The following is a 25,501-nucleotide window of genomic DNA, read 5'->3' on the forward strand; positions in this document are numbered from 1 at the left end:
GGGGCTGATTCTGTATATATATCGATTTGCAGGGGAGCAGTGGTATTAAAGGGACAGTAAGGGGCTGATTCTGTATATATATCGATTTGCAGGGGAGCAGTGGTATTAAAGGGGCAGTAAGGGGCTGATTCTGTATATATATCGATTTGCAGGGGAGTATTAGTATTAAAGGGGCAGTAAGGGGCTGATTCTGTATATATATCGATTTGCAGGGGAGCATTAGTATTAAAGGGACAGTAAGGGGCTGATTCTGTATATATATCGATTTGCAGGGGAGTATTAGTATTAAAGGGGCAGTAAGGGGCTGATTCTGTATATATATCGATTTGCAGGGGAGCATTAGTATTAAAGGGGCAGTAAGGGGCTGATTCTGTATATATATCGATTTGCAGGGGAGCATTAGTATTAAAGGGGCAGTAAGGGGCTGATTCTGTATATATATCGATTTGCAGGGGAGCATTAGTATTAAAGGGACAGTAAGGGGCTGATTCTGTATATATATCGATTTGCAGGGGAGCAGTGGTATTAAAGGGACAGTAAGGGGCTGATTCTGTATATATATCGATTTGCAGGGGAGCAGTGGTATTAAAGGGACAGTAAGGGGCTGATTCTGTATATATATCGATTTGCAGGGGAGCAGTGGTATTAAAGGGGCAGTAAGGGGCTGATTCTGTATATATATCGATTTGCAGGGGAGCATTAGTATTAAAGGGGCAGTAAGGGGCTGATTCTGTATATATATCGATTTGCAGGGGAGCAGTGGTATTAAAGGGGCAGTAAGGGGCTGATTCTGTATATATATCGATTTGCAGGGGAGCAGTGGTATTAAAGGGGCAGTAAGGGGCTGATTCTGTATATATATCGATTTGCAGGGGAGCAGTGGTATTAAAGGGACAGTAAGGGGCTGATTCTGTATATATATCGATTTGCAGGGGAGCAGTGGTATTAAAGGGGCAGTAAGGGGCTGATTCTGTATATATATCGATTTGCAGGGGAGCATTAGTATTAAAGGGGCAGTAAGGGGCTGATTCTGTATATATATCGATTTGCAGGGGAGCATTAGTATTAAAGGGGCAGTAAGGGGCTGATTCTGTATATATATCGATTTGCAGGGGAGCAGTGGTATTAAAGGGGCAGTAAGGGGCTGATTCTGTATATATATCGATTTGCAGGGGAGCAGTGGTATTAAAGGGACAGTAAGGGGCTGATTCTGTATATATATCGATTTGCAGGGGAGCAGTGGTATTAAAGGGGCAGTAAGGGGCTGATTCTGTATATATATCGATTTGCAGGGGAGCAGTGGTATTAAAGGGGCAGTAAGGGGCTGATTCTGTATATATATCGATTTGCAGGGGAGCATTAGTATTAAAGGGGCAGTAAGGGGCTGATTCTGTATATATATCGATTTGCAGGGGAGCATTAGTATTAAAGGGACAGTAAGGGGCTGATTCTGTATATATATCGATTTGCAGGGGAGTATTAGTATTAAAGGGGCAGTAAGGGGCTGATTCTGTATATATATCGATTTGCAGGGGAGTATTAGTATTAAAGGGGCAGTAAGGGGCTGATTCTGTATATATATCGATTTGCAGGGGAGCATTAGTATTAAAGGGGCAGTAAGGGGCTGATTCTGTATATATATCGATTTGCAGGGGAGCAGTGGTATTAAAGGGGCAGTAAGGGGCTGATTCTGTATATATATCGATTTGCAGGGGAGTATTAGTATTAAAGGGGCAGTAAGGGGCTGATTCTGTATATATATCGATTTGCAGGGGAGCAGTGGTATTAAAGGGACAGTAAGGGGCTGATTCTGTATATATATCGATTTGCAGGGGAGCATTAGTATTAAAGGGACAGTAAGGGGCTGATTCTGTATATATATCGATTTGCAGGGGAGTATTAGTATTAAAGGGGCAGTAAGGGGCTGATTCTGTATATATATCGATTTGCAGGGGAGCAGTGGTATTAAAGGGGCAGTAAGGGGCTGATTCTGTATATATATCGATTTGCAGGGGAGCATTAGTATTAAAGGGGCAGTAAGGGGCTGATTCTGTATATATATCGATTTGCAGGGGAGCATTAGTATTAAAGGGGCAGTAAGGGGCTGATTCTGTATATATATCGATTTGCAGGGGAGCATTAGTATTAAAGGGGCAGTAAGGGGCTGATTCTGTATATATATCGATTTGCAGGGGAGCATTAGTATTAAAGGGTCAGTAAGGGGCTGATTCTGTATATATATCGATTTGCAGGGGAGCATTAGTATTAAAGGGGCAGTAAGGGGCTGATTCTGTATATATATCGATTTGCAGGGGAGCAGTGGTATTAAAGGGGCAGTAAGGGGCTGATTCTGTATATATATCGATTTGCAGGGGAGTATTAGTATTAAAGGGGCAGTAAGGGGCTGATTCTGTATATATATCGATTTGCAGGGGAGTATTAGTATTAAAGGGGCAGTAAGGGGCTGATTCTGTATATATATCGATTTGCAGGGGAGTATTAGTATTAAAGGGGCAGTAAGGGGCTGATTCTGTATATATATCGATTTGCAGGGGAGCATTAGTATTAAAGGGGCAGTAAGGGGCTGATTCTGTATATATATCGATTTGCAGGGGAGCATTAGTATTAAAGGGACAGTAAGGGGCTGATTCTGTATATATATCGATTTGCAGGGGAGTATTAGTATTAAAGGGACAGTAAGGGGCTGATTCTGTATATATATCGATTTGCAGGGGAGCAGTGGTATTAAAGGGGCAGTAAGGGGCTGATTCTGTATATATATCGATTTGCAGGGGAGCATTAGTATTAAAGGGACAGTAAGGGGCTGATTCTGTATATATATCGATTTGCAGGGGAGCATTAGTATTAAAGGGGCAGTAAGGGGCTGATTCTGTATATATATCGATTTGCAGGGGAGCATTAGTATTAAAGGGGCAGTAAGGGGCTGATTCTGTATATATATCGATTTGCAGGGGAGCAGTGGTATTAAAGGGGCAGTAAGGGGCTGATTCTGTATATATATCGATTTGCAGGGGAGCAGTGGTATTAAAGGGGCAGTAAGGGGCTGATTCTGTATATATATCGATTTGCAGGGGAGTATTAGTATTAAAGGGGCAGTAAGGGGCTGATTCTGTATATATATCGATTTGCATTGGAGCATTAGTATTAAAGGGACAGTAAGGGGCTGATTCTGTATATATATCGATTTGCAGGGGAGCAGTGGTATTAAAGGGACAGTAAGGGGCTGATTCTGTATATATATCGATTTGCAGGGGAGCAGTGGTATTAAAGGGGCAGTAAGGGGCTGATTCTGTATATATATCGATTTGCAGGGGAGTATTAGTATTAAAGGGGCAGTAAGGGGCTGATTCTGTATATATATCGATTTGCAGGGGAGCAGTGGTATTAAAGGGGCAGTAAGGGGCTGATTCTGTATATATATCGATTTGCAGGGGAGTATTAGTATTAAAGGGACAGTAAGGGGCTGATTCTGTATATATATTGATTTGCAGGGGAGCATTAGTATTAAAGGGGCAGTAAGGGGCTGATTCTGTATATATATCGATTTGCAGGGGAGTATTAGTATTAAAGGGGCAGTAAGGGGCTGATTCTGTATATATATCGATTTGCATTGGAGCATTAGTATTAAAGGGACAGTAAGGGGCTGATTCTGTATATATATCGATTTGCAGGGGAGCAGTGGTATTAAAGGGACAGTAAGGGGCTGATTCTGTATATATATCGATTTGCAGGGGAGCAGTGGTATTAAAGGGGCAGTAAGGGGCTGATTCTGTATATATATCGATTTGCAGGGGAGTATTAGTATTAAAGGGACAGTAAGGGGCTGATTCTGTATATATATCGATTTGCAGTGGAGTATTAGTATTAAAGGGGCAGTAAGGGGCTGATTCTGTATATATATCGATTTGCAGGGGAGCAGTGGTATTAAAGGGGCAGTAAGGGGCTGATTCTGTATATATATCGATTTGCAGGGGAGTATTAGTATTAAAGGGACAGTAAGGGGCTGATTCTGTATATATATTGATTTGCAGGGGAGCATTAGTATTAAAGGGGCAGTAAGGGGCTGATTCTGTATATATATCGATTTGCAGGGGAGTATTAGTATTAAAGGGGCAGTAAGGGGCTGATTCTGTATATATATCGATTTGCAGGGGAGCATTAGTATTAAAGGGACAGTAAGGGGCTGATTCTGTATATATATCGATTTGCAGGGGAGTATTAGTATTAAAGGGGCAGTAAGGGGCTGATTCTGTATATATATCGATTTGCAGGGGAGCATTAGTATTAAAGGGGCAGTAAGGGGCTGATTCTGTATATATATCGATTTGCAGGGGAGCATTAGTATTAAAGGGGCAGTAAGGGGCTGATTCTGTATATATATCGATTTGCAGGGGAGCAATAGTATTAAAGGGACAGTAAGGGGCTGATTCTGTATATATATCGATTTGCAGGGGAGCATTAGTATTAAAGGGGCAGTAAGGGGCTGATTCTGTATATATATCGATTTGCAGGGGAGCATTAGTATTAAAGGGACAGTAAGGGGCTGATTCTGTATATATATCGATTTGCAGGGGAGCAATGGCATTAAAATAAGTAAATCTGAAAATGTTATACTCTATTTAAATTGTGACAGAGAACGTTTGGGTTTCTGCCCCTTTAAGGGCTATGTTTGCTGTGAAGAAGGGTCAAGTCTTGTGATAGAAAAAACAATTGTCCCACATAATCTCACAGAAACCTTTGGAGAGCATGACACTGAATAATGCAGCTTCTTGCTATATAATTAAAGGTACAGTCTACACCTTAGTCAGCTTAAAGTCTTACTTTAGATTAAGCTGCAAATAGCCCCCTGTACTCATTATATGCTAGTTTCTCTACCTGTGCTACGTGTACCCCTGGGGGTACCTAGGGCATTGGCAAGGGGTTCTCCGGGGATTGTCCTTCATTATTTTGTTCCTGATGTAGCTATTGCAAACATTAATCAAAGAACGCTGTGTTTCTCCTTTCTACCCTCGAGCACGGCTAACATGGCAGAGTGTGAGTATTTCCTGCCTAGGTTAGAGCACTGCTTAATCACTGATTCACCTCAAATTGCTAACGATTCTGCCTTTAGACAAGTCGCAGATAAATGTGCCGCTGTAAAATAGGACGTGCATCATACTGAAGTATGCCGCAGTCCAACGAGACGGATAAACGGTGTATGAAATGGTTATTCAAAGTATATGAAGATGGTACCATAAATATTATGTTCCTCCTCATGCAGAAAATAGTTTATTTTCCTTTTTTTTTTTTTTTTTTTTTTAAATAATTGCATTTAATTATTAATACCAATAGGCTATATAGTTCTCAACCCTTTTGTACTTGCTACAAAAGGGTTGAGAAACACTGCTTTCTATATCATGCAGCAGTAACAGTAAAAAAGTTATTTTAAAATTACTTTTTTTTTTTTTTGGTCAAGCTCCGCCCACTGATGACATCGCGATCTGTGCTGCATCTATGCACTCAGCTGAATAGCATTGACAGTCTGTTGAATCTAATTAGTGAAGCCTTTAATGTAGCCCAGATTGTGATGCATTAAAGGGACACTGTACCCAAATGTTTTCTTTTGTAATTCAGAAAGAGCATGCAATTGTAAGCAACTTTCTAATTTACTCCTATTATCAATTTTTCTTCGTTCTCTTGCTATCATTATTTGAAAAAGAAGGCATCTAAGCTTTTTTTTGGTTTCAGTACTCTGGACAGCACTTTTTTATTGGTGGATGAATTTATCCACCAATCAGCAAGGACAACCCAGGTTGTTCACCAAAAATGGGCTGGCATCTAAACTTACATTCTTGCATTTCAAATAAAGATACCCAGAGAATGAAGAAAATTTGATAATAGGAGTACATTAGAAAGTTGCTTAAAATTTCATGCTCAATCTGAATCACGAAAAAAAAAATTTGGGGTACAGTGTCAATTTAAGCATGCTCTTTTAGCTTAGAGACTTTAATAATCACCAGTAGGAACTTGTATATTTCCTTAACTGCGTTATTCTCTCCAGGACTACATCTGAGTGTGAGCCGTAGTCTGTGGGTTACCCACCTTGTCACATGGTAATTGCTATATTCTGGTAGGGTTTGTTATAAAGATAAATAACGTGATCTCCTCTTGCAGTGTATAACTGGACGGTGGATGAGGTGGTGCAGTGGCTGATCACGTACGTGGAGCTGCCCCAGTATGAAGAGACGTTTAGAAAGCTGCAGCTCAGCGGGCGGGACATGCCCAGGTAAGTTAGGGCCACATCCTCCTCTCCTGTAACTGCATTTAATGGTACAAAAAAGGTTTATTTGTGAATAGGACTTTTTATCATTTTCTCATCTAGAACTAATGTATTGAGCTGCGATTGCCAGCTGCCTCTTTATATATGTGCTTAACTGCACATATTATCTGTATGTTATTAGACACAGTAGCATCTCAAGTAAGGAATGCAGATGGCAACCTATACGTAAACCCCTTTTTGTCAGTCACACAGCAGTGATTAACTCCCTTTCTGCCATACAGAGGAGCAACTTCATTTAGGAGAATCAACTCACATACAAGCATAACAGACAGGGGTGTGTGTTTTGTATCTAATTTACACAATAGAATAGCCCAGATCTGACAAGGCGAGCATTTTTATTAATGAATTGATAACATATAACTGTTTTCTCTTGTTACAGGCTGGCAATAACAAACGCCACGATGACTGGGACCCTCCTTAAAATGAGCGACAGGAGTCAGAGGCAGAAGCTGCAGCTCAAAGCTCTGGACACTGTGCTGTTTGGACCACCCCTGTGTGAGTATTGTAACATCTGTAGTGGTCATGTGCCGCACCAGAGCACACAGTGCCTCTGTATTACGCCCTATTACTGCACTGTGCTGTTTGGTGCATTAACCTTTTTGCTGCTTGTGCGTTAACCTTTTTGCTGCTTGTGCATAAACCTTTTCTCTTACATGGTGTATCCAGTCCACGGATTCATCCTTACTTGTGGGATATTCTCAATCCCTACAGGAAGTGGCAAAGAGAGCACACAGCAAAGCTGTCCATATAGCTCCCCTCAGGCTCCGCCCCCCCAGTCATTCTCTTTGCAGCTCTAACAAGTAGCATCTCCACAGGAGGGTAAAGAGTATGTGGTGTTAGATTTGTAGTTTTTTTTATTTCTTCAATCAAGAGTTTGTTATTTTAAAATAGTGCCGGTTTGTACTATTTACTCTGAGGCAGAAAGTGATGAAGATTTCTGCTGAGAGGAAAAAGATTTTAGCATCTTGTAACTAAAATCCATTGCTGTTCCCACGCAGGACTGTTGAGTACCAGAGAACTTCAGTTGGGGGGAACAGTTTGCAGGCTTAACTGCTTAAGGTATGCTCAGTCATTTTTTTCTAACAAGACCTGGTAATACTAGAAGACTGATAGAAATCCCCATGTGGGAAGGTAAGCCATTTTCTGAGACGCAGTATAGAAGGATGGCTTCTGTGAAGGGCTTAAATACTGGTAGACACTGTGATGGGCTAAATCGATTACTTTATTAGTGTAATCTTACATTTATTCAAGTGTTTTAGACGTTGGGAACACTTTTGGGGTTTTTATTACGCCTGGCATATTGTAAGACACCTAATCTGACTCAGGAAGGCCCCATAACTCCGGAATGAAGAGGGAGGGGGCCTCATTTTCGCGCCTCAGTTGCGCAGTTGTTTGGCAAGGCAGCTTCATGCAGCTTCACGTGTAGAGTCCTGAGAGTACAGGAGGACTTCAGGGAGGCTTATTTTCTTCTACAAATAACCCAAAAGGAAGGTAGGGCCACAGCAAAGACTGTGGCACAGTGCTGTAGTGTGTTAAACCGGTAGTTTACTTAAATTTGCTCCGATTTGGGCAATAAGGGGTTAATTGATTTGAAAATTGGTGTGCAATCATTTCAAAGCATTGGAATCATGTGGTGAAAATTTCATAAAGATTGGATGTTTTTTGGTGATTTGGTAAAACAAAGAAACAGGCGTTCTTACGCTGTGTAGAAGATCTACTAAAAATGGGAGTGATACACCCAGTTCCAATTGCAGAACAAGGACTGGGCTTTTACTCAAACCTATTCGTAGTTCCAAAAAAGGAAGGAACTTTCAGGCCAATACTGGATCTAAAAATTCTAAACAAATTCCTCAGAGTTCCGTCTTTCAAGATGGAAACCATTCGGACAATCTTGCCGATGATCCAGGAAGGTCAATATATGACTACCATGGATCTAAAGGATGCGTACCTACATATACCTATCCACAAAGATCACCATCAGTTCCTAAGGTTCGCCTTTCTGGACAAACATTACCAGTTCGTGGCCCTTCCTTTCGGGTTGGCCACCGTTCCCAGAATTTTCACGAAGGTGCTAGGGTTCCTTCTAGCGGTACTAAGGGCATTGCAGTAGCACCTTACCTAGACGACATCTTAATACAGGCGTCGTCTTTTCACAGAGCCAAGGCTCATACGGACATTGTTCTGGCCTTTCTAAGGTCTCACGGGTGGAAGGTGAACGTAGAAAAGAGTTCTCTGTCCCCGCTCACAAGGGTTCCCTTCCTGGGAACACTAATAGACTCGGTAGAAATGAAAATCTTTCTGACAGAGGTCAGGAAGTCAAAACTGTTGAATTCTTGCCGAGTTCTTCATTCCATTCCTCGGCCTTCTGTGGCTCAGTGCATGGAGGTAATTGGTTTAATGGTTGCGGCAATGGACGTAGTCCCTTTTGCCCGAATTCATCTCAGACCACTGCAAATGTGCATGCTCAAACAGTGGAATGGGGATTATGCAGATTTGTCTCCTCAAATACAAATGGACCAGAAAACCAGAGACTCTCTTCTCTGGTGGTTGTCTCAGGATCACCTGGCTCAGGGAATGAGTTTACGCAGACCGGAGTGGATCATTGTCATGACCGATGCCAGTCTGTTAGGCTGGGGTGCGGTCTGGGACTCCCTGAAAGCTCAGGGTCTGTGGTCTCGGGAAGAATCTCTTCTCCTGATAAACATTTTGGAGCTGAGAGCGATATTCAATACGCTCCAGGCGTGGCCTCAACTAGCGGAGGCCAAATTCATCAGATTTCAGACGGACAACATCACGACTGTAGCGTACATCAATCATCAGGGAGGAACAAAGAGTTCCCTAGCAATGAAGGTAGTATCCAAGATCATCAAATGGGCGGAGGATCAATCCTGACATCTATCTGCAATTCACATCCCAGGGGTAGACAACTGGGAGGCGGATTTTCTAAGTCGTCAGACTTTCCATCCGGGGGAGTGGGAACTCCACCCGGAGGTTTTTGCTCAGCTGACCCAGCTATGGGGCATTCCAGAATTGGATTTGATGGCGTCCCGTCAGAACGCCAAACTTCCCCTTTACGGATCCAGATCCAGGGATCCCAAGGCGGCATTGATAGATGCATTAATAGCGCCTTGGTCATTCAGTCTAGCTTATGTCTTTCCACCGTTTCCTCTTCTCCCTCGGCTAGTAGCCAGAATCAAACGGGAGAAGGCTTCGGTAATTCTGATAGCACCTGCGTGGCCACGCAGGACTTGGTATGCAGACCTAGTGGACATGTCATCGGTCCCACCATGGAAACTGCCATCGAGGCAGGATCTTCTAATTCAAGGTCCTTTCAAGCATCCAAATCTAGTTTCTCTGCAACTGACTGCTTGGAGATTGAACGCTTAATTCTAGTTAAACCTGGTTTCTCTGAATCAGTTATAGATACTCTGATAAAGGCAGAAAGCCTGTCACCAGGAAAATTTACCATAAGATATGGCGGAAATATCTTTGTTGGTGTGAATCCAAGGGTTACTCGTGGAGTAAGGTTAGGATTCCAAGGATATTGTCTTTTCTCCAAGAAGGTTTGGAGAAAGGTCTGTCAGCTAGTTCCTTAAAGGGACAGATATCTGCTCTGTCTATCCTGTTACACAAGCGTCTGGCAGCTGTACCAGGCGTTCAGGCGTTTGCACAGGCCCTAGTTAGAATCAAGCCTGTCTACAAACCTGTGGCTCCTCCATGGAGTCTAAATTTAGTTCTTTCAGTTCTTCAAGGGGTTCCGTTTGAACCTTTGCATTCCATAGATATTAAGTTATTATCTTGGAAAGTTTTGTTTTTGGTAGCTATTTCTTCTGCTCGAAGAGTTTCAGAATTTTCTGCTTTGCAGTGTTATTTACCCTATCTGGTGTTTCATGCAGATAAGGTTGTTTTGCGTACCAAACCTGGTTTCCTTCCAAAAGTGGTTTCTAATAAGAATATTAACCAGGAAATCATTGTTCCTTCTCTGTGCCCTAATCCAGTTTCTAAGACGGAACGACTGTTGCACAATCTTGATGTGGTTCGTGCTTTAAAATTCTATTTAAAAGCAACTAAAGATTTCAGACAAACCTCATCCTTGTTTGTTGTGTATTCTGGTAAGAGGAGAGGTCAGAAAGCGACTGCTACCTCTCTTTCCTTCTGGCTGAAAAGCATCATCCGATTGACTTATGACACTGCTGGACAGCAGCCTCCTGAACGAATTACAGCTCATTCCACTAGGGCTGTGGCTTCCACATGGTCTTTCAAGAATGAGGCTTCTGTTGAACAGATTTGTAAGGCAGCGACTTGGTCTTCACTGCATACATTTGCCAAATTTTACAACTTCGATACTTTTGCTTCTTCGGAGGCTATTTTTGGGAGAAAGGTTTTGCAAGCAGTGGTGCCTTCTGTTTAGATTACCTGACTTGTTCCCTCCCTTCATCCGTGTCCTAAAGCTTTGGTATTGGTATCCCACAAGTAAGGATGAATCCTTGGACTGGATATACCATGTAAGAGAAAACAGAATTTATGCTTACCTGATAAATTACTTTCTCTTACGGTGTATCCAGTCCACGGCCCGCCCTGGCAATTAAGTCTGGTTCAAATTTATTTTAGTAAACTACAGTCACCACTGCACCCTATAGTTTCTCCTTTTTCTCCTTACCGTCGGTCTAATACCTGGGGGGGCGGAGCCTGAGGGGAGCTATATGGACAGCTTTGCTGTGTGCTCTCTTTGCCACTTCCTGTAGGGATTGAGAATATCCCACAAGTAAAGATGAATCCGTGGACTGGATACACCGTAAGAGAAAGTAATTTATCAGGTAAGCATAAATTCTGTTTTTGCTTGTGTCCTTCCCTTGCTAAGGTTGCTGTGTGATGGATGTAAAACAAAAACAAAGTCTGCTTCTTACCTATAATGTGGTATAATACACAGCTCCATTCTTTGTTCTGTTGCAGGAACTTCCTTCTGTAGCTCACAAACAAATGAGTTCCCTTCTTGTAGTCAGACCCCCAGCATCTCAGACACGTTTCCCACAGTCTGAGCGAATATTAAGTGTGTAATTTATTACTGCTGGAGTTTTACAACACACTTTAAATATTTATAGTTAAGTGACTGTTTAGATTGCAGCGTATCGTGCGCCGCTATAAAAAAGCGATATTTCACTTTCTCAGGGTCAGAGCTGGTTTATCTGATGAGTTTACATTATGCAGAAAGATGAGCAGATGACGACAGGATCAAGTGTTGCATGAGACCAGAGAACTGGTAAAGCGAAATGAAACCGTTATTTGCTATGTTTATGCAATGTGCTCTCCTGTACTTAGCACACAATGCAGTGATTCTGCAACAGTCCCAATAAAATAGTCATTTATCATTATCCTCACACTGTGTCCTTAGCTATTTGATAGTTTTTAACCCTTTTGGAGTGTACATAAATCTTCTTGTGATGTGAGCGGAGCTATACACTCACAGCCCTTGCTTATTTCAGGACTCCCTATGCCGGGGCGCTGTGCTTGGCTTGCTAATTAATAATGCACTCTTGTGTGATCCCTTTCTATAGAATGTTGCTGCAAACCATGAAATATGATATTCAGCTCACTCTGCCTCTGTTTAGTTCCAGGTCCCCCTTTGTTAAAGATCTATTGAGATGAAGACTTCTCTGTACGGTTCCATGAACTATATGGCTCAGGTCATGATCATGGGGTGCTGTTCATAGCAAGTTACAGACATACAAGACTATGGGACAGGTTACGGGTGGTTCACTTACAGTAAAGCGCGAGTGAAAAGTAGTTTATCACAGCTGTTTGCGCACATCGGGTATAACGGTTGTGTTACAAATTGAAAGTAAACAAGATTGCTTAAGCGCAAATGAAATTAATGCGCGTCAGGATAGCTCGTCTTCAGAGCTCTGGTTAACTGTTTTGCGGAAAAAAAAGTGTCGCAAAACTCATCAAAAATACATTGAAAATGAGTTACACTCATAACACTATTGTTACAAACTGCTGTTTGTAACTGGCCCTTTAAATGGAAAATTGCCCTGCTTCCCTGGATTTTGGAGAAGCCTATTTGCCAGCCTCCTTCCACATGACTATGGCCCCTGGAAGATTGTGCCCCTGAAAACCTATTAACTTTTATTGGGTGTGTATGGCCCTTTAAGAACCGTCTGGGGACATATTGTGACTTTGGTGAACAATGCCCCTTTAAGACTATGTCCCCAGACCTGTGAAATGACTTGTCCCTGGCTTTCTCCCACTTGGTTCAGTTTCATTGTGTGCCATTAAGAGTTAAATTTTGTTCAGCTTCAAGAAACCTATTCTAAATACAAGTCTGCATTACGTATGGTGGCTACGCAGCAGTTATAGAGTGTCCTCGGTGCTGCTGCTCCTTTGGTGAGCGCTAGGAGCATCCTTTTCTACGGTCCAACTTCCAGCCAGCCTGGAGGCAACCGTAACATTTGGCGGCAGCGGTGGGATTGGCGTCCTAGCGCAAGGAGCAGCACCACAACAGCACTGGTATCGTAGGAAAGTTATTGAGGGCAACGCTAGCCACTGCGCAGCGTCCCTACCTACAGCAGCATGGAGCTGACAAGACACTGGTCAGAACCCTGTGAAGAGCACCTCAACCTGATCCGTCGCTATGAGGGCGCGGATTTCGTTCCAGAGGTAAAGAGGCGGCTAGTCCGATATGGTCCAGACCCTGCGCAGGAGGTAGTCAGTCGCCTCATCCGGGAATTGGCTACTGAGAACGAAGCAGCACGAGCCTTTGAGCGCCAACTGTGGAGTTTGAGGGTATGGACACCTGGTCTCTCTCCCCAGCCGCAGCATGTTCCACAGGGAGAGGAGAGCAGCGACCTCCCTCCCCAGCGGCAGTATACCGTGCAGAGGGAAGAGACAACCAGTCTCCTTCCCCAACCAGAGATACCAGAGGCAGCAGGCCTCATAGACTGGTCCTGGGAGGACCCCCAGCAGGCAGGTGGAGATGGGACCGCAGTCTCTCTACCGGCCCTACAGGGATGCTGGGCAGGCGACCCAGATCCCCAGCGACAGACCCAGCTACAGGGAGGGGAGAGCATCGACCTCCCTCCCCAGCCGGAGTGTGCCTTCCAGGGAGAGGAGACAACCGGTCTCTCTCCCCAGCCGCAGCATGTTCCACAGGAAGCGGAGAGCATCGACCTCCCTTCCCAACGGCCACCGGAGTATCAGGAGGAGGAGGTAAGCCAATCTCCCCCTCCCCAGCTAACTCCTAACTTGGGCCCAGGGTTAACAGTGGAGATGTTAACCCCCACTGACCCCCACGTTCCCTTTGCCACCGGGCAGGACTATGCCCCAATTCCCCCAGCAGAAGAGCTGGCATCAGGACAGAGCGCTGCTGGCCTCTGCCCTACAGACCCCCTAGTTACAGGTCTGGCCTGCAAACCCCTCACCCCAGCAGAAGCGCTGGCACCAGGGCAGAGTGCTGCTGGCCTCTGCCCCCCAAGTACCATCAGCTATTTGCCCAGCTGCGCCAGGAAGGCCGAGGATGCTACACTTTCATCCTACAACCTGGAACTTACAGGCCAGTACTACGTATTGTGGGGGGGCTACTTTGCTGCTAACGATTATTTGTGGGTGGGTTGCGAGACTAACTTAGGCACTGACCGGCAGAAGGTCAGGTGCCTGGTTAGTCTCCCTCCAAAAGGGGAGATATGTTACAAACTGCTATTTGTAACTGGCCCTTTAAATGGAAAATTGCCCTGCTTCCCTGGATTTTGGAGAAGCCTATTTGCCAGCCTCCTTCCACATGACTATGGCCCCTGGAAGATTGTGCCCCTGAAAACCTATTAACTTTTATTGGGTGTGTATGGCCCTTTAAGAACCGTCTGGGGACATATTGTGACTTTGGTGAACAATGCCCCTTTAAGACTATGTCCCCAGACCTGTGAAATGACTTGTCCCTGGCTTTCTCCCACTTGGTTCAGTTTCATTGTGTGCCATTAAGAGTTAAATTTTGTTCAGCTTCAAGAAACCTATTCTAAATACAAGTCTGCATTACTTATGGTGGCTACGCAGCAGTTATAGAGTGTCCACGGTGCTGCTGCTCCTTTGGTGAGCGCTAGGAGCATCCTTTTCTACGGTCCAACTTCCAGCCAGCCTGGAGGCAACCGTAACAACTATCTAATAAAAAATATTTAAAAAAAGGCAGGCAAAGGACTATGTATTACTAGAAATACATACATATCTAAAGATGTATGTGTGTATATATGTATTTACAGACACACATACACATAAATACATACATATCTAAAGATGTATGTGTGTATATATGTATTTACAGACACACATACACATAAATACATACATATCTAAAGATGTATGTGTGTATATATGTATTTACAGACACACATACACATAAATACATATATATCTAAAGATGTATGTGTGTATATATGTATTTACAGACACATATACACATAAATACATACATATCTAAAGATGTATGTGTGTATATATGTATTTACAGACACATATACACATAAATACATACATATCTAAAGATGTATGTGTGTATATATGTATTTACAGACACACATACACATAAATACATACATATCTAAAGATGTATGTGTGTATATATGTATTTACAGACACATATACACATAAATACATATATATAGGAGCTCTTTTCAGTCAAGTAGATAAAAACATGAAAAAAGCATTTTATATATATTAATAAAGTGTTATGTGTATTTATTGTAAGTACGTATTTCATGTTCCACTGTTCTGCACATAGCAGAATACGTTCTACTTATTTCTAATATTATTATATATATCTGTATATATCTATACCTATATATAATTGTGTGTGTGTACAGTATCTCACAAAAGTGAGTACACCCCTCACATTTTTGTCTTTTCATGTGACAACACTGAAGAAATGACACTTTGCTACAATGTAAAGTAGTGAGTGTACAGCCTGTATAACAGTGTAAATATTTTATTATATCTTTTCATGTGACAACACTGAAGAAATGACACTTTGCTACAATGTAAAGTAGTGAGTGTACAGTCTGTATAACAGTGTAAATATTTTATTATATCTTTTCATGTGACAACACTGAAGAAATGACACTTTGTTACAATGTAAAGTAGTGAGTGTACAGCCTGTATAACAGTGTAAATATTTATTATATCTTTTCATGTGACAACACTGAAGAAATGACACTTTGCTACAATGTAAAGTAGTGAGTGTACAGCCTGTATAACAGTGTGAATATTGTATTATATCTTTTCATGTGACAACACTGAAGAAATGACACTTTGTTACAATGTAAAGTAGTGAGTGTACAGCCTGTATAACAGTGTAAATTTGCTGCCCCTCAAAATAACTCAACACACAGCCATTAATGTCTAAACCGTTGGCAACAAAAGTGAGTACACCCCTAAGTGGAAATGTCCAAATTGGGCCCAATTAGCCATTTTCTCTCCCTGGTGTCAAGTGACTCGTTAGTGTTACAAGGTCTCAGGTGTGAATGGGGAGCAAGTGTGTTAAATTTGGTGTTATCGCTCTCACACTCTCTCATACTGGTCACTGGAAGTTCAACATGGCACCTCATGGCAACGAACTCTCTGAGGATCTGAAAAAAAGAGTTGTTGCTCTACATAAAGATGGCATAGGCTATAAGAAGATTGCCAAGACCCTGAAACTGAGCTGCAGCACGGTGGGAAAGACCATACAGCAGTTTTACAGGACAGGTTCTACTCAGAACAGGCTTCGCCATGGTCGACCAAAGAAGTTGAGTGCACGTGCTCAGTGTCGTATCCAGAGGTTGTCATTGGGAAATAGACGTATGAGTGAGGTTGAAGGGGTGGGGGTCAGCCTGTCAGTGCTCAGACCATACGCTGCACACTGCATCAAATTGGTCTGCATGTCTGTTGTCCCAGAAGGAAGCCTCTTATAAAGATGATGCACAAGTAAACCTGCAAACAGTTTGCTGAAGACAAGCAGACTAAGGACATGGATTACTGGAACTATGTCCTATGGTCCGATGAGACAAAGATAAACTTATTTGGTTCAGATGGTGTCAAGCGTGTGTGGCGGCAACCAGGTGAGGAGTACAAACACAAGTGTGTCTTGCCTACAGTCAAGCATGGTGGTGGGAGTGTCATGGTCTGGGCCTGCATGAGTGCTGCCGGCACTGGGGAGCTACAGTTCATTGAAGGAACCATAAATGCCACCATGTACTGTGACATACTGAAGAAGAGCATGATTCCCTCCCTTCGGAGACTGGGCCGCAGGGCAGTTTTCCAACATAACGACCCCAAACAGACCTCCAAGATGACCACTGCCTTGCTAAAGAAGCTGAGGGTAAAGGTGATGGACTGGCCAAGCATGTCTCCAGACCTAAACCCTATTGAGCATCTGTGGGGCATCCTCAAACAGGAGGTGGGGGAGCGCAAGGTCTCTAACATCCACCAGCTCTGTGATGTCGTCATGGAGGAGTGGAAGAGGACGCCAGTGGCAACCTGTGAAGCTCTGGTGAACTCCATGCCAAAGAGGGTTAAGGCAGTGCAGGAAAATAATGGTGGCCACACAAAATATTGACACTTTGAGCCCAATTTGGACATTTCCACTTAGGGGTGTACTCACTTTTGTTGCCAACTCTTTAGACATTAATGGCTGTGTGTTGATTTATTTTGAGGGACAGAAAATTTACACTGTTATACAGGCTGTACACTCACTACTTTAGATTGTAGCAAAGCGTCATTTCTTCAGTGTTGTCACATGAAGATATAATAAAATATTTACAAAAATGTAAGGGGCGTACTCACTTTTGTGGGATACTGTATGTGTGTGTATGTGTGTGTATGTGTATATATATATATATGTGTGTGTGTGTATGTGTGTATATATATATATATATATATATATATATATATGTGTGTGTGTTTGTATTTATGAATAAATTGAACATATTCTGCTATGTGAAGAACATTGGAATGTGAAATTAATATATTCATGTCGGGTTAGCGCACTTAAAAATATGCGATTGGCTTTCAGACGATACTACGAAGCTCTATACAACATCACTAACAATAGCTCACAGTCACACATAGATGCCTACTTAAGGGACATTCAACTGCCCTCCCTCTCACGAGAGGACATGGAGCATCTAGACAGACCAATAACAACTGATGAGATTAAGTTAGCCATCAAAAGCATGCCAAATGGAAAGAGCCCAGGGCCAGATGGGCTAGGGGTTAAATATTACAAAGACTTCACACATCACCTACTCACACCCCTCGCCTCCCTATTTAATTCATTGTTGCAAGAGGGTGGATTCCCTGATCAGATGCTAGAGGCAAACATCACTGTCCTTCCTAAACTGGGAAGATCCCCGGATAGACCGGAGAACTTCCGCCCGATCTCGCTCCTCAACGTGGATGTAAAAATCTACGCCAAGGTGCTAGCTAATAGAATTAATAAGATCCTCCCCTCACTGATACACCCGGATCAAGTGGGGTTCGTGCCAGGGAGAGAAGCTCGCGACAACACGCTGAAAGTGCTACAACTAGTGTCACACGCCCAGCAACAGAACACGCCCCTAATATTGGTCTCTACGGACGCAGAAAAGGCGTTCGACCGGGTGCACTGGCCTTTTCTAAAAGCAGTCCTGGCCAAAATGCAATTCAGCGAAGCCTTTATCAAACAAATATTTGCCCTCTATGAGAACCCCACGGCTAGAGTGAAAGTTAATGGCCTGCTATCTGACAGATTCCATATCAGAAACGGGACCAGGCAGGGGTGCCCACTCTCACCGCTCCTTTTCGCCATTACCATAGAGGTGCTGGCGCAAAAAATAAGAGAGGACCCCCAGATCTCGGGCATAAAGACTAAATCGCGCACACACAAGTTGGCATTATATGCCGACGACGTCCTATTAACACTCACTGACATAGGGACTTCCCTCCCCAGAGTTTTAGATACTTTCAGAGAATACGGACGACTCTCTAACTTCCACCTTAACGTCACCAAATCAGAAATACTGAACGTTACATACAACCCAGAGGAACTAATTACAGCACTAGGTGACTGTCCCCTGAGATTACAGCAAGATAAGCTGAAATACTTGGGGATATATATCTCCCCGGATGTTCAGACTATCTTTCAAGAAAACTACAAAAACCTAGAAACCACGCTGATAGCGGACTTGTCCAGATGGAAGAACAAGTCTATCTCTTGGCTTGGACGAATAAATGTCATTAAGATGAATGTGCTACCCAGACTGCTTTACATACTCCAGACAACACCAATTCCCCTCCCGGGGAACTACCTACTAAAATTGCAAAACTTAATAGAGCAATACATCTGGGGGGGGGTCAGACCCAGAGTAGCCAGGAGAACTTTATATCTACCTAGGGACAGAGGGGGACTGGGAGTCCCAAACATACAAACGTACAAACAGGCAATCACGCTAGGCAGACTGTTAGATTGGTGCTCCAATGACCCCAACAAAGAATGGGTACGACTAGACTGTGACATCCTGGACACAAATAACGCAGGACTGGGTGCCTGGACTCTGGAGAAGGATAGACATGCAGCCATAACAAAATACCCCTTGTTGATGGACTTCTACTCAGTATGGGACAAGATAGTATGTACCACGACACACATCACGACTAAACACTCTCCGCTGACTCCCATCTATCACAATGCAGAGCTGCCATGGAACTACCCAGACAACAGAACCACCCCCGACACACCCTTTAAAGACTACACCATCATGACACTGACTGATGGACATAAGCTCAAGACTCACGCGGTTATCTCTGAAGAATTATCTAACCTGACGATGAGCTGGTACTCACATACGCGGCTAAATCATTATCTCATGACACACAAACACAGATCCTGCCTTACTAGACCACCTACCACATTTGAGACCTTATGCCTGAAAGACACACCAACTGCACATGCAATCTCATTACTATACAAACTTCTACTGACAGACGAAGCCCAGACACTCCCCTCTTACACAAAAGCATGGGAGAGGGAGTGGCAGACCGAGATAGGTTATGAGGACTGGCAGAATGCCTTTCTAGTGACCAAAACATCCTCAATATCTATGAGAGTGCAAGAATCTAGTTATAAATGCATGGCAAGGTGGTACCTCACACCTAGTAGGCTGCAGAAGATTTACAAACAGGCCTCTGGCAAATGCTGGAGAGACTGCGGAGAACAAGGCACACCTACACACATATGGTGGGACTGCCCTAAGCTAGATGAATACTGGGTCGCAATTCTTAATCACATGGAACTAGTCCTGGGGAAACCCCTACAAAACACCCCAAAAACACTACTATACCTTTCTCTGCCCAAATTACCCTGTAAAGCGAGCAGAGCCCTACTAATACTTATGCTGAACGGAGCAAAATTATTGATCCCAAAACATTGGAAGTCTAGAATCACACCGACTTTTAAAGAATGGCAAGAACAAGTAGACACGCTGCTACGACTAGAAAGATACCACCACACCCAACATGGCACAGTAGACACACACGAGATAATGCTGGAGCGCTGGGCAACACACAGACAACAGACAACGTAAGACAATACAGCTGATAGCACAGACTACTGAAACCCTCAATGACACTTCCCTCCCCCAACCCTCTCCCTCCCCTCCCCCCCTCCACCTTTCCCCACCACCTCCACCTACCACTCATGAAACGCGAATAAGCAAGACCCACACAATCCCAAACAACGGGAATACGGAGAATGAATGGCATCATAAAATCCCCGCTACTACACATAGCAAACAGATCCCCTGTACATCCCCCCTTCCCTTTTCTCTCTCTCCCATTCTCCAGCAACTTAGATCTGTAGTTGAATAGCTTAGTAGGACTGGCCGTAGAGTGCCAGAGACAGTGCACTAATGGACTTTGGACTTTCAATATACAAGTGCACTCAGAACTGCTTTTTGATCCTCCAGGACTTTAACTCTACCTGCCCTATGAGCAGTTTGCAATTTACTATGCTTTAAGGGGCCAAGGGAAGAACGTTCTTTATGTTAATTCATATATCACAATTTGTAATACAATGCTTCAACGAACCTGTATTTGCACACCTCATGGAAAATTTGAAAAGTTTGTAACCATTTGATTATCTTTGAATAAAGCTCTTTTGAAAAAAAAAAAAAAAAAAAAAAATATGCGATTGGGTTTGCGCACGAGTAGGTGGTTTCTCCCCCCCCCCACACTTTTTTTCTCCATTGACTTTTATAGGGGAATAAGTTAACGCACGTGCAATCTTCTAAGTGGCGTCTTAATAGCATTTAAAGGGACATGAAACCCAAATTTTTTCATTCATGTTTCAGATAGTGCAAGTGATTTTAAACAACTTTCCTATTTACTTCTATTATCTAATTTGTTTTGTTCTCTTTATATTTTTTGTTTGAAATGATACCTAGGTAGGCTCAGGAGCTGCCGATGTGTGGCTGCACATATGTGCTTAATTTTATTGTCTCCCTGAGTGCATTGTTGTTTAATAAAGAACACCAAGAGAATGAAACAAGTTAGATAATAGAAGTAAATTGTAAAGTTGTGTAAAATGATATTCTCCATCTGATTCATGGAAGGGACAATGTTGGGTTTTATGTCCCTTTAAAGACAAAGCAGCGTTAAATACAGTTTCTAAACTGAATAGAGAGAGTCTTCTACATGGATTTGATGAAGAAATCTAATGATTTGTTATCTAAAGCACATGCTGCTTTGTGCTAGAGCTATGGCTTCGTCATGGGCCTGGGATACTGAGGCTTTTACCATCAGAGTAAGGCAGCTTCATGGTTTTCATTGCACACATTCACAATAATGAGAAACATTGGGCTGATAATTCCTAATATCTTATAAACCAACAACTTTCTGTGTCTGAAGCCACTGCTGAACCATTCACCTGACTTGGATGAACCCGTAAACAGATTTTCTTATTTTCTTTTGGTTGCATATTGTAAAATATTTCATAGATGGGACATAAAGTGTGTAAGCAAGAATTATCAGGAACAACCTGCATATCGTTTTATTGCGACTGCTCCAGATATCTGATCTTTAATAAGCTGTACATTTTGCAACGGAAGCAAATTCAGATCTTATTCACCTGTTGGCAAAGAAACAAACTTTCTAACCTCCAGGTAAAAAGCCTTATTGCAAATGTGCTAGGCCGCGGATTCTGGTTCCATAGCAATTTCTCTCTCTTGTCCAGATTTTGTTTTTCCTAAGGAAGGGAAAAGTTTAAAAGATTCCAATAGCTGATTTGTCTAATCTTTAGGACAAACTGTGGGCCCGAGCACGTAATACAGAGCAGGTAAATACTGGGATCAGTACCTGTGAGGACAAATGTGTCTCTATATTGTGCCACCCCATGGGGTTGCTCTAGGTTTTGTGAACCGGTAAAAGATGCATTGTCTCCAGGTGAAGAAAAGCAACTGAACTTGTTTCAGTGTTGGGACAGTCGTGTTTGAGTTGATGGTTACAACCTGGAATTCAAGCGTTGATCTACTATTTGTCTTAAAGCTGAAGCAATGCTAAGTGGTGCATTATTCTGTGCACAACCGGAGACAGAGGTGCTATTCTAGTACATGTCTTCATAACTTAATCTTTCAGATGGTGTACACCCAGCGTGCAATGTCTGGTCCCCTAGTGCCTTTTATCTCTATTATATCATATTGTCTCAGCCTAACGGATATTCTAGCTGTACAATACTAGCAGGCAGTTCTGCCAGGATAAGATTTATGCCTCCACCTGTGTGGGCCTCATTATGCGCAAGAACAACATGTACAGAATCCATAATATAATCTAGCAGAGTACATTGTATTTCTCATTGTAGTCTGCTTCACACCAGCGTTTGTTCTCTCTGCTACAATGAATAGGCAAAGGATCTGTGTAAAACATTCCTTGGCAGGTACAGCACCATTGGATGGTGCTCTGGGGGAAAAGTTCTCTTGAGGGACCTGCTCTAACAATGACCAAGAGTGGTTTATTTGTTCTCATGTTGCAAAAACTATGCATGGATTTCTTAATAGTGTTCTATAAAGCTAATTAGAGTTCCTTAAATTTGTTTCTTCACATCTATCTCTAAATGGCTGTAAATATGTAATTCTATAACATAGTACAGAGCATGGGACCAAATCTCATGCAGCGCACGTGTCTGCTTTACAATAGGGTGTACTAGAGACATTAACCATATCATTCTTATACGTAACTGTAGGAAAATCACATTCTCTTGTTTCTGCTTCCGTGTGATATATATCGATTTTATGTCATTTTCTTTTCAGCCGTTAAGAAGTTTCATTAGAGAGAGCGATCTCCCAGCCTGCTGTTCTACTAGCAAATATGTCTGCTGCAATCCTTTTAACTCATTCATTTCTGTTAAACATTATTTGATTCTCAATCATGGCAAAGTGCCGTTACAACCAAGACTGGCGCTAGATATTCAAAATGAAACACAAAATTCCCAATATCACCATTTATGTAGCTGCCTACAAGGTAACGCAGTAATTACTTGATTTAGTAGCTGGAACCACTTCTACAGCAGATGCATTGCAGACTTTAAACAGGTTTGAGCTCAGCATAGCTGGAAGTAGGCAGCAGTGGACATAGGCAGACTTGAGAGTCAGAAGAATAAGCAACGATCAGCACAGAACTGGCATCAGAAACCAGTCGTTTCAGCAGAGTTAGAATACAGCTCCATTAGCCAAATAATCAGTCCACAAATAAAGGTACAGGCAGAGGTCAGACAAGATATATTATCCAGGAAACACGTCAGGATCAGAAGGGCTAGAAACTAGTGCCCCAGGATTTTCATGAGGATAATCCAGCCCTGAATAGGTGTCAATAGTGACCTTTTAACACCACCCCAATCAGTCTTGGTGCTAAAGTACGTGCACAGATCACTTCTGACGGAACACACATAAATAGCGCTATCCTTATCACACTCTCCTAAGACTTGAGAATTGAGGCTAAGCAACACACCCTGCACTGCTGAATATGCTAATCCAAAGCCCCCTTAGCACAGACCCGGTCATCTGCTGTCATAACCACCCTTAGCGCGCCCCAGGAACACAGCTCTGGCCCTACAGGTAATAGCGCTGTCCTTACCGTACCTTGGGGAATAGCACAGTCAGACAGCAAGTGAGGAGTAATGTAATGCACTTTATACTGTATCTACTAAGAAGCCTAGAAAAGACGGTAACTGTAGATTTTAAAAATTATGCAAAGGTATAATTATTATCTGTTAATATGGGCAGACTGCTCTGTGTATCATACTACCACATCCGTGAATCTGCTCCTGTGTGGTACCATCTGTTAATATGTGCAGACCACTCTGTGTATCATATTACCACAGCCACGGATCTGTGCCTGTGTGGTACCATCTGTTAATATGGGCAGACCGCTCTGTGTATCATACTACCACAGCCGTGGATCTGCTTCTGTGTGGTACCATCTGTTAATATGGGCAGAATGCTCTGTGTATCATACTACCACAGCCGTGGATCTCTACCTGTGTGGTACCATCTGTTAATATGGGCAGACCGCTCTGTGTATCATACTACCACAGCTGTGAATCTGTTCCTGTGTAGTACCATCTGTTAATATGGGCAGACCGCTCTGTGTATCATACTACCACATCCATGGATCTGCTTCTGTGTGGTACCATCTGTTAATATGGGCAGACCACTCTGTGTATCATACTTCCACAGCCGTAGATCTGTGCCTGTGTGGTACCAGGCAGACCACTCTGTGTATCATACTACCACAGCCCTGGATCTCTGCCTGTGTGTGTGGTACCATCTGTTAATATGAGCAGACCGCTCTGTGTATCATACTTCCTCATCCGTTGATCTGTGTGGTACCAACTGTTAATATGGGCAGACCGCTCTGTGTTTCATACTACCACAGCCGTGGCTCTGTGCCTGTGTGGTACCATCTGTTAATATGGGCAGACCACTTTGTGTATCGTACTACCACAGCTGTGGATCTGTGCCTGTTTGGTACCATCTATTAATATGGGCAGACCGCTCTGTGTATCATATTACCACAGCCACGGATCTGTGCCTGTGTGGTGCCATCTGTTAATATGGGCAGACCGCTGTGTGTATCGTACTACCACAGCCGTGGATCTGCTTCTGTGTGGTACCATCTGTTAATATGGGCAGACCGCTCTGTGTATCATACTACCACATCCATGGATCTGCTTCTGTGTGGTACCATCTGTTCATATGGGCAGACCACTCTGTGTATCATACTTCCACAGCCGTAGATCTGTGCCTGTATGGTACCATCTGTTAATATGGGCAGACCGCTCTGTGTATCGTACTACCACAGCCTTGGATCTGTGCCTGTGTGGTACCAGGCAGACCACTCTGTGTATCATACTACCACAGCCCTGGATCTCTGCCTGTGTGTGTGGTACCATCTGTTAATATGGGCAGACCGCTCTGTGTTTCATACTACCACAGCCGTGGCTCTGTGCCTGTGTGGTACCATCTGTTAATATGGGCAGACCGCTCTGTGTTTCATACTACCACATCCGTGAATCTGCTCCTGTGTGGTACCATCGGTTAATATGGGCAGACCACTCTGTGTATCATACTACCACAGCCACGGATCTGTGCCTGTGTGGTACCATCTGTTAATATGGGCAGACCGCTCTGTGTATCATACTACCACATCCGTGAATCTGCTCCTGTGTGGTACTAAGCTTTATTTGTTTACGCCCTTTTGTGAGGGTTAAACACAGTATCTGCCAGCATAAAGTGCCGCAGCACATTACAGTGTTCATTACTGCATTTTATGTCACTTTATTCAGTAAATACCACAATTTCACAGCTTTGATTTATTTTCCATGACTGCATAAACCACATCCTTCCCTAACTATACACAGAGCTGAGATCTACCTAGAGCGCTCATTTCCTTCTTTAGCCCTGTTGGGAATAATTAGCGGTGCGTAGGATGCAGGAGCAATGTTTAGGACATGACTCTGTAACCCCAGCGATCTGTTCAGATCTGTAATTTAGATGGGTATTCACCTTACTGCGGTCATCAGATGCTACTAATCTTTATTTGTACACGAGAATAAAAATGTGTTTAGTAATTTCACGTTCAGCGAGGGCCCCACCTTACACAAAAATGTTCTTA

At 43.1% G+C, this 25,501-nt stretch overlaps 1 protein-coding gene across 4 annotated transcripts in view; it reads left to right on the forward strand.

Moving 5' to 3' along the window:
• Positions 1–25,501, forward strand: part of STIM1 (stromal interaction molecule 1) — a 601,163-nt gene that overhangs the window by 315,300 nt on the left and 260,362 nt on the right. For all 4 annotated transcript variants that reach the window (XM_053708828.1, XM_053708825.1, XM_053708827.1 and 1 more), the window contains exons 5-6: positions 6,175–6,286; positions 6,720–6,835. In XM_053708828.1, coding sequence (XP_053564803.1) covers positions 6,175–6,286; positions 6,720–6,835 — 228 coding nt within the window. The remainder of the gene's footprint in view (positions 1–6,174; positions 6,287–6,719; positions 6,836–25,501) is intronic.

This window comes from Bombina bombina, chromosome 3, assembly GCF_027579735.1.
Source record: "Bombina bombina isolate aBomBom1 chromosome 3, aBomBom1.pri, whole genome shotgun sequence".
NCBI lineage: Eukaryota > Metazoa > Chordata > Amphibia > Anura > Bombinatoridae > Bombina > Bombina bombina.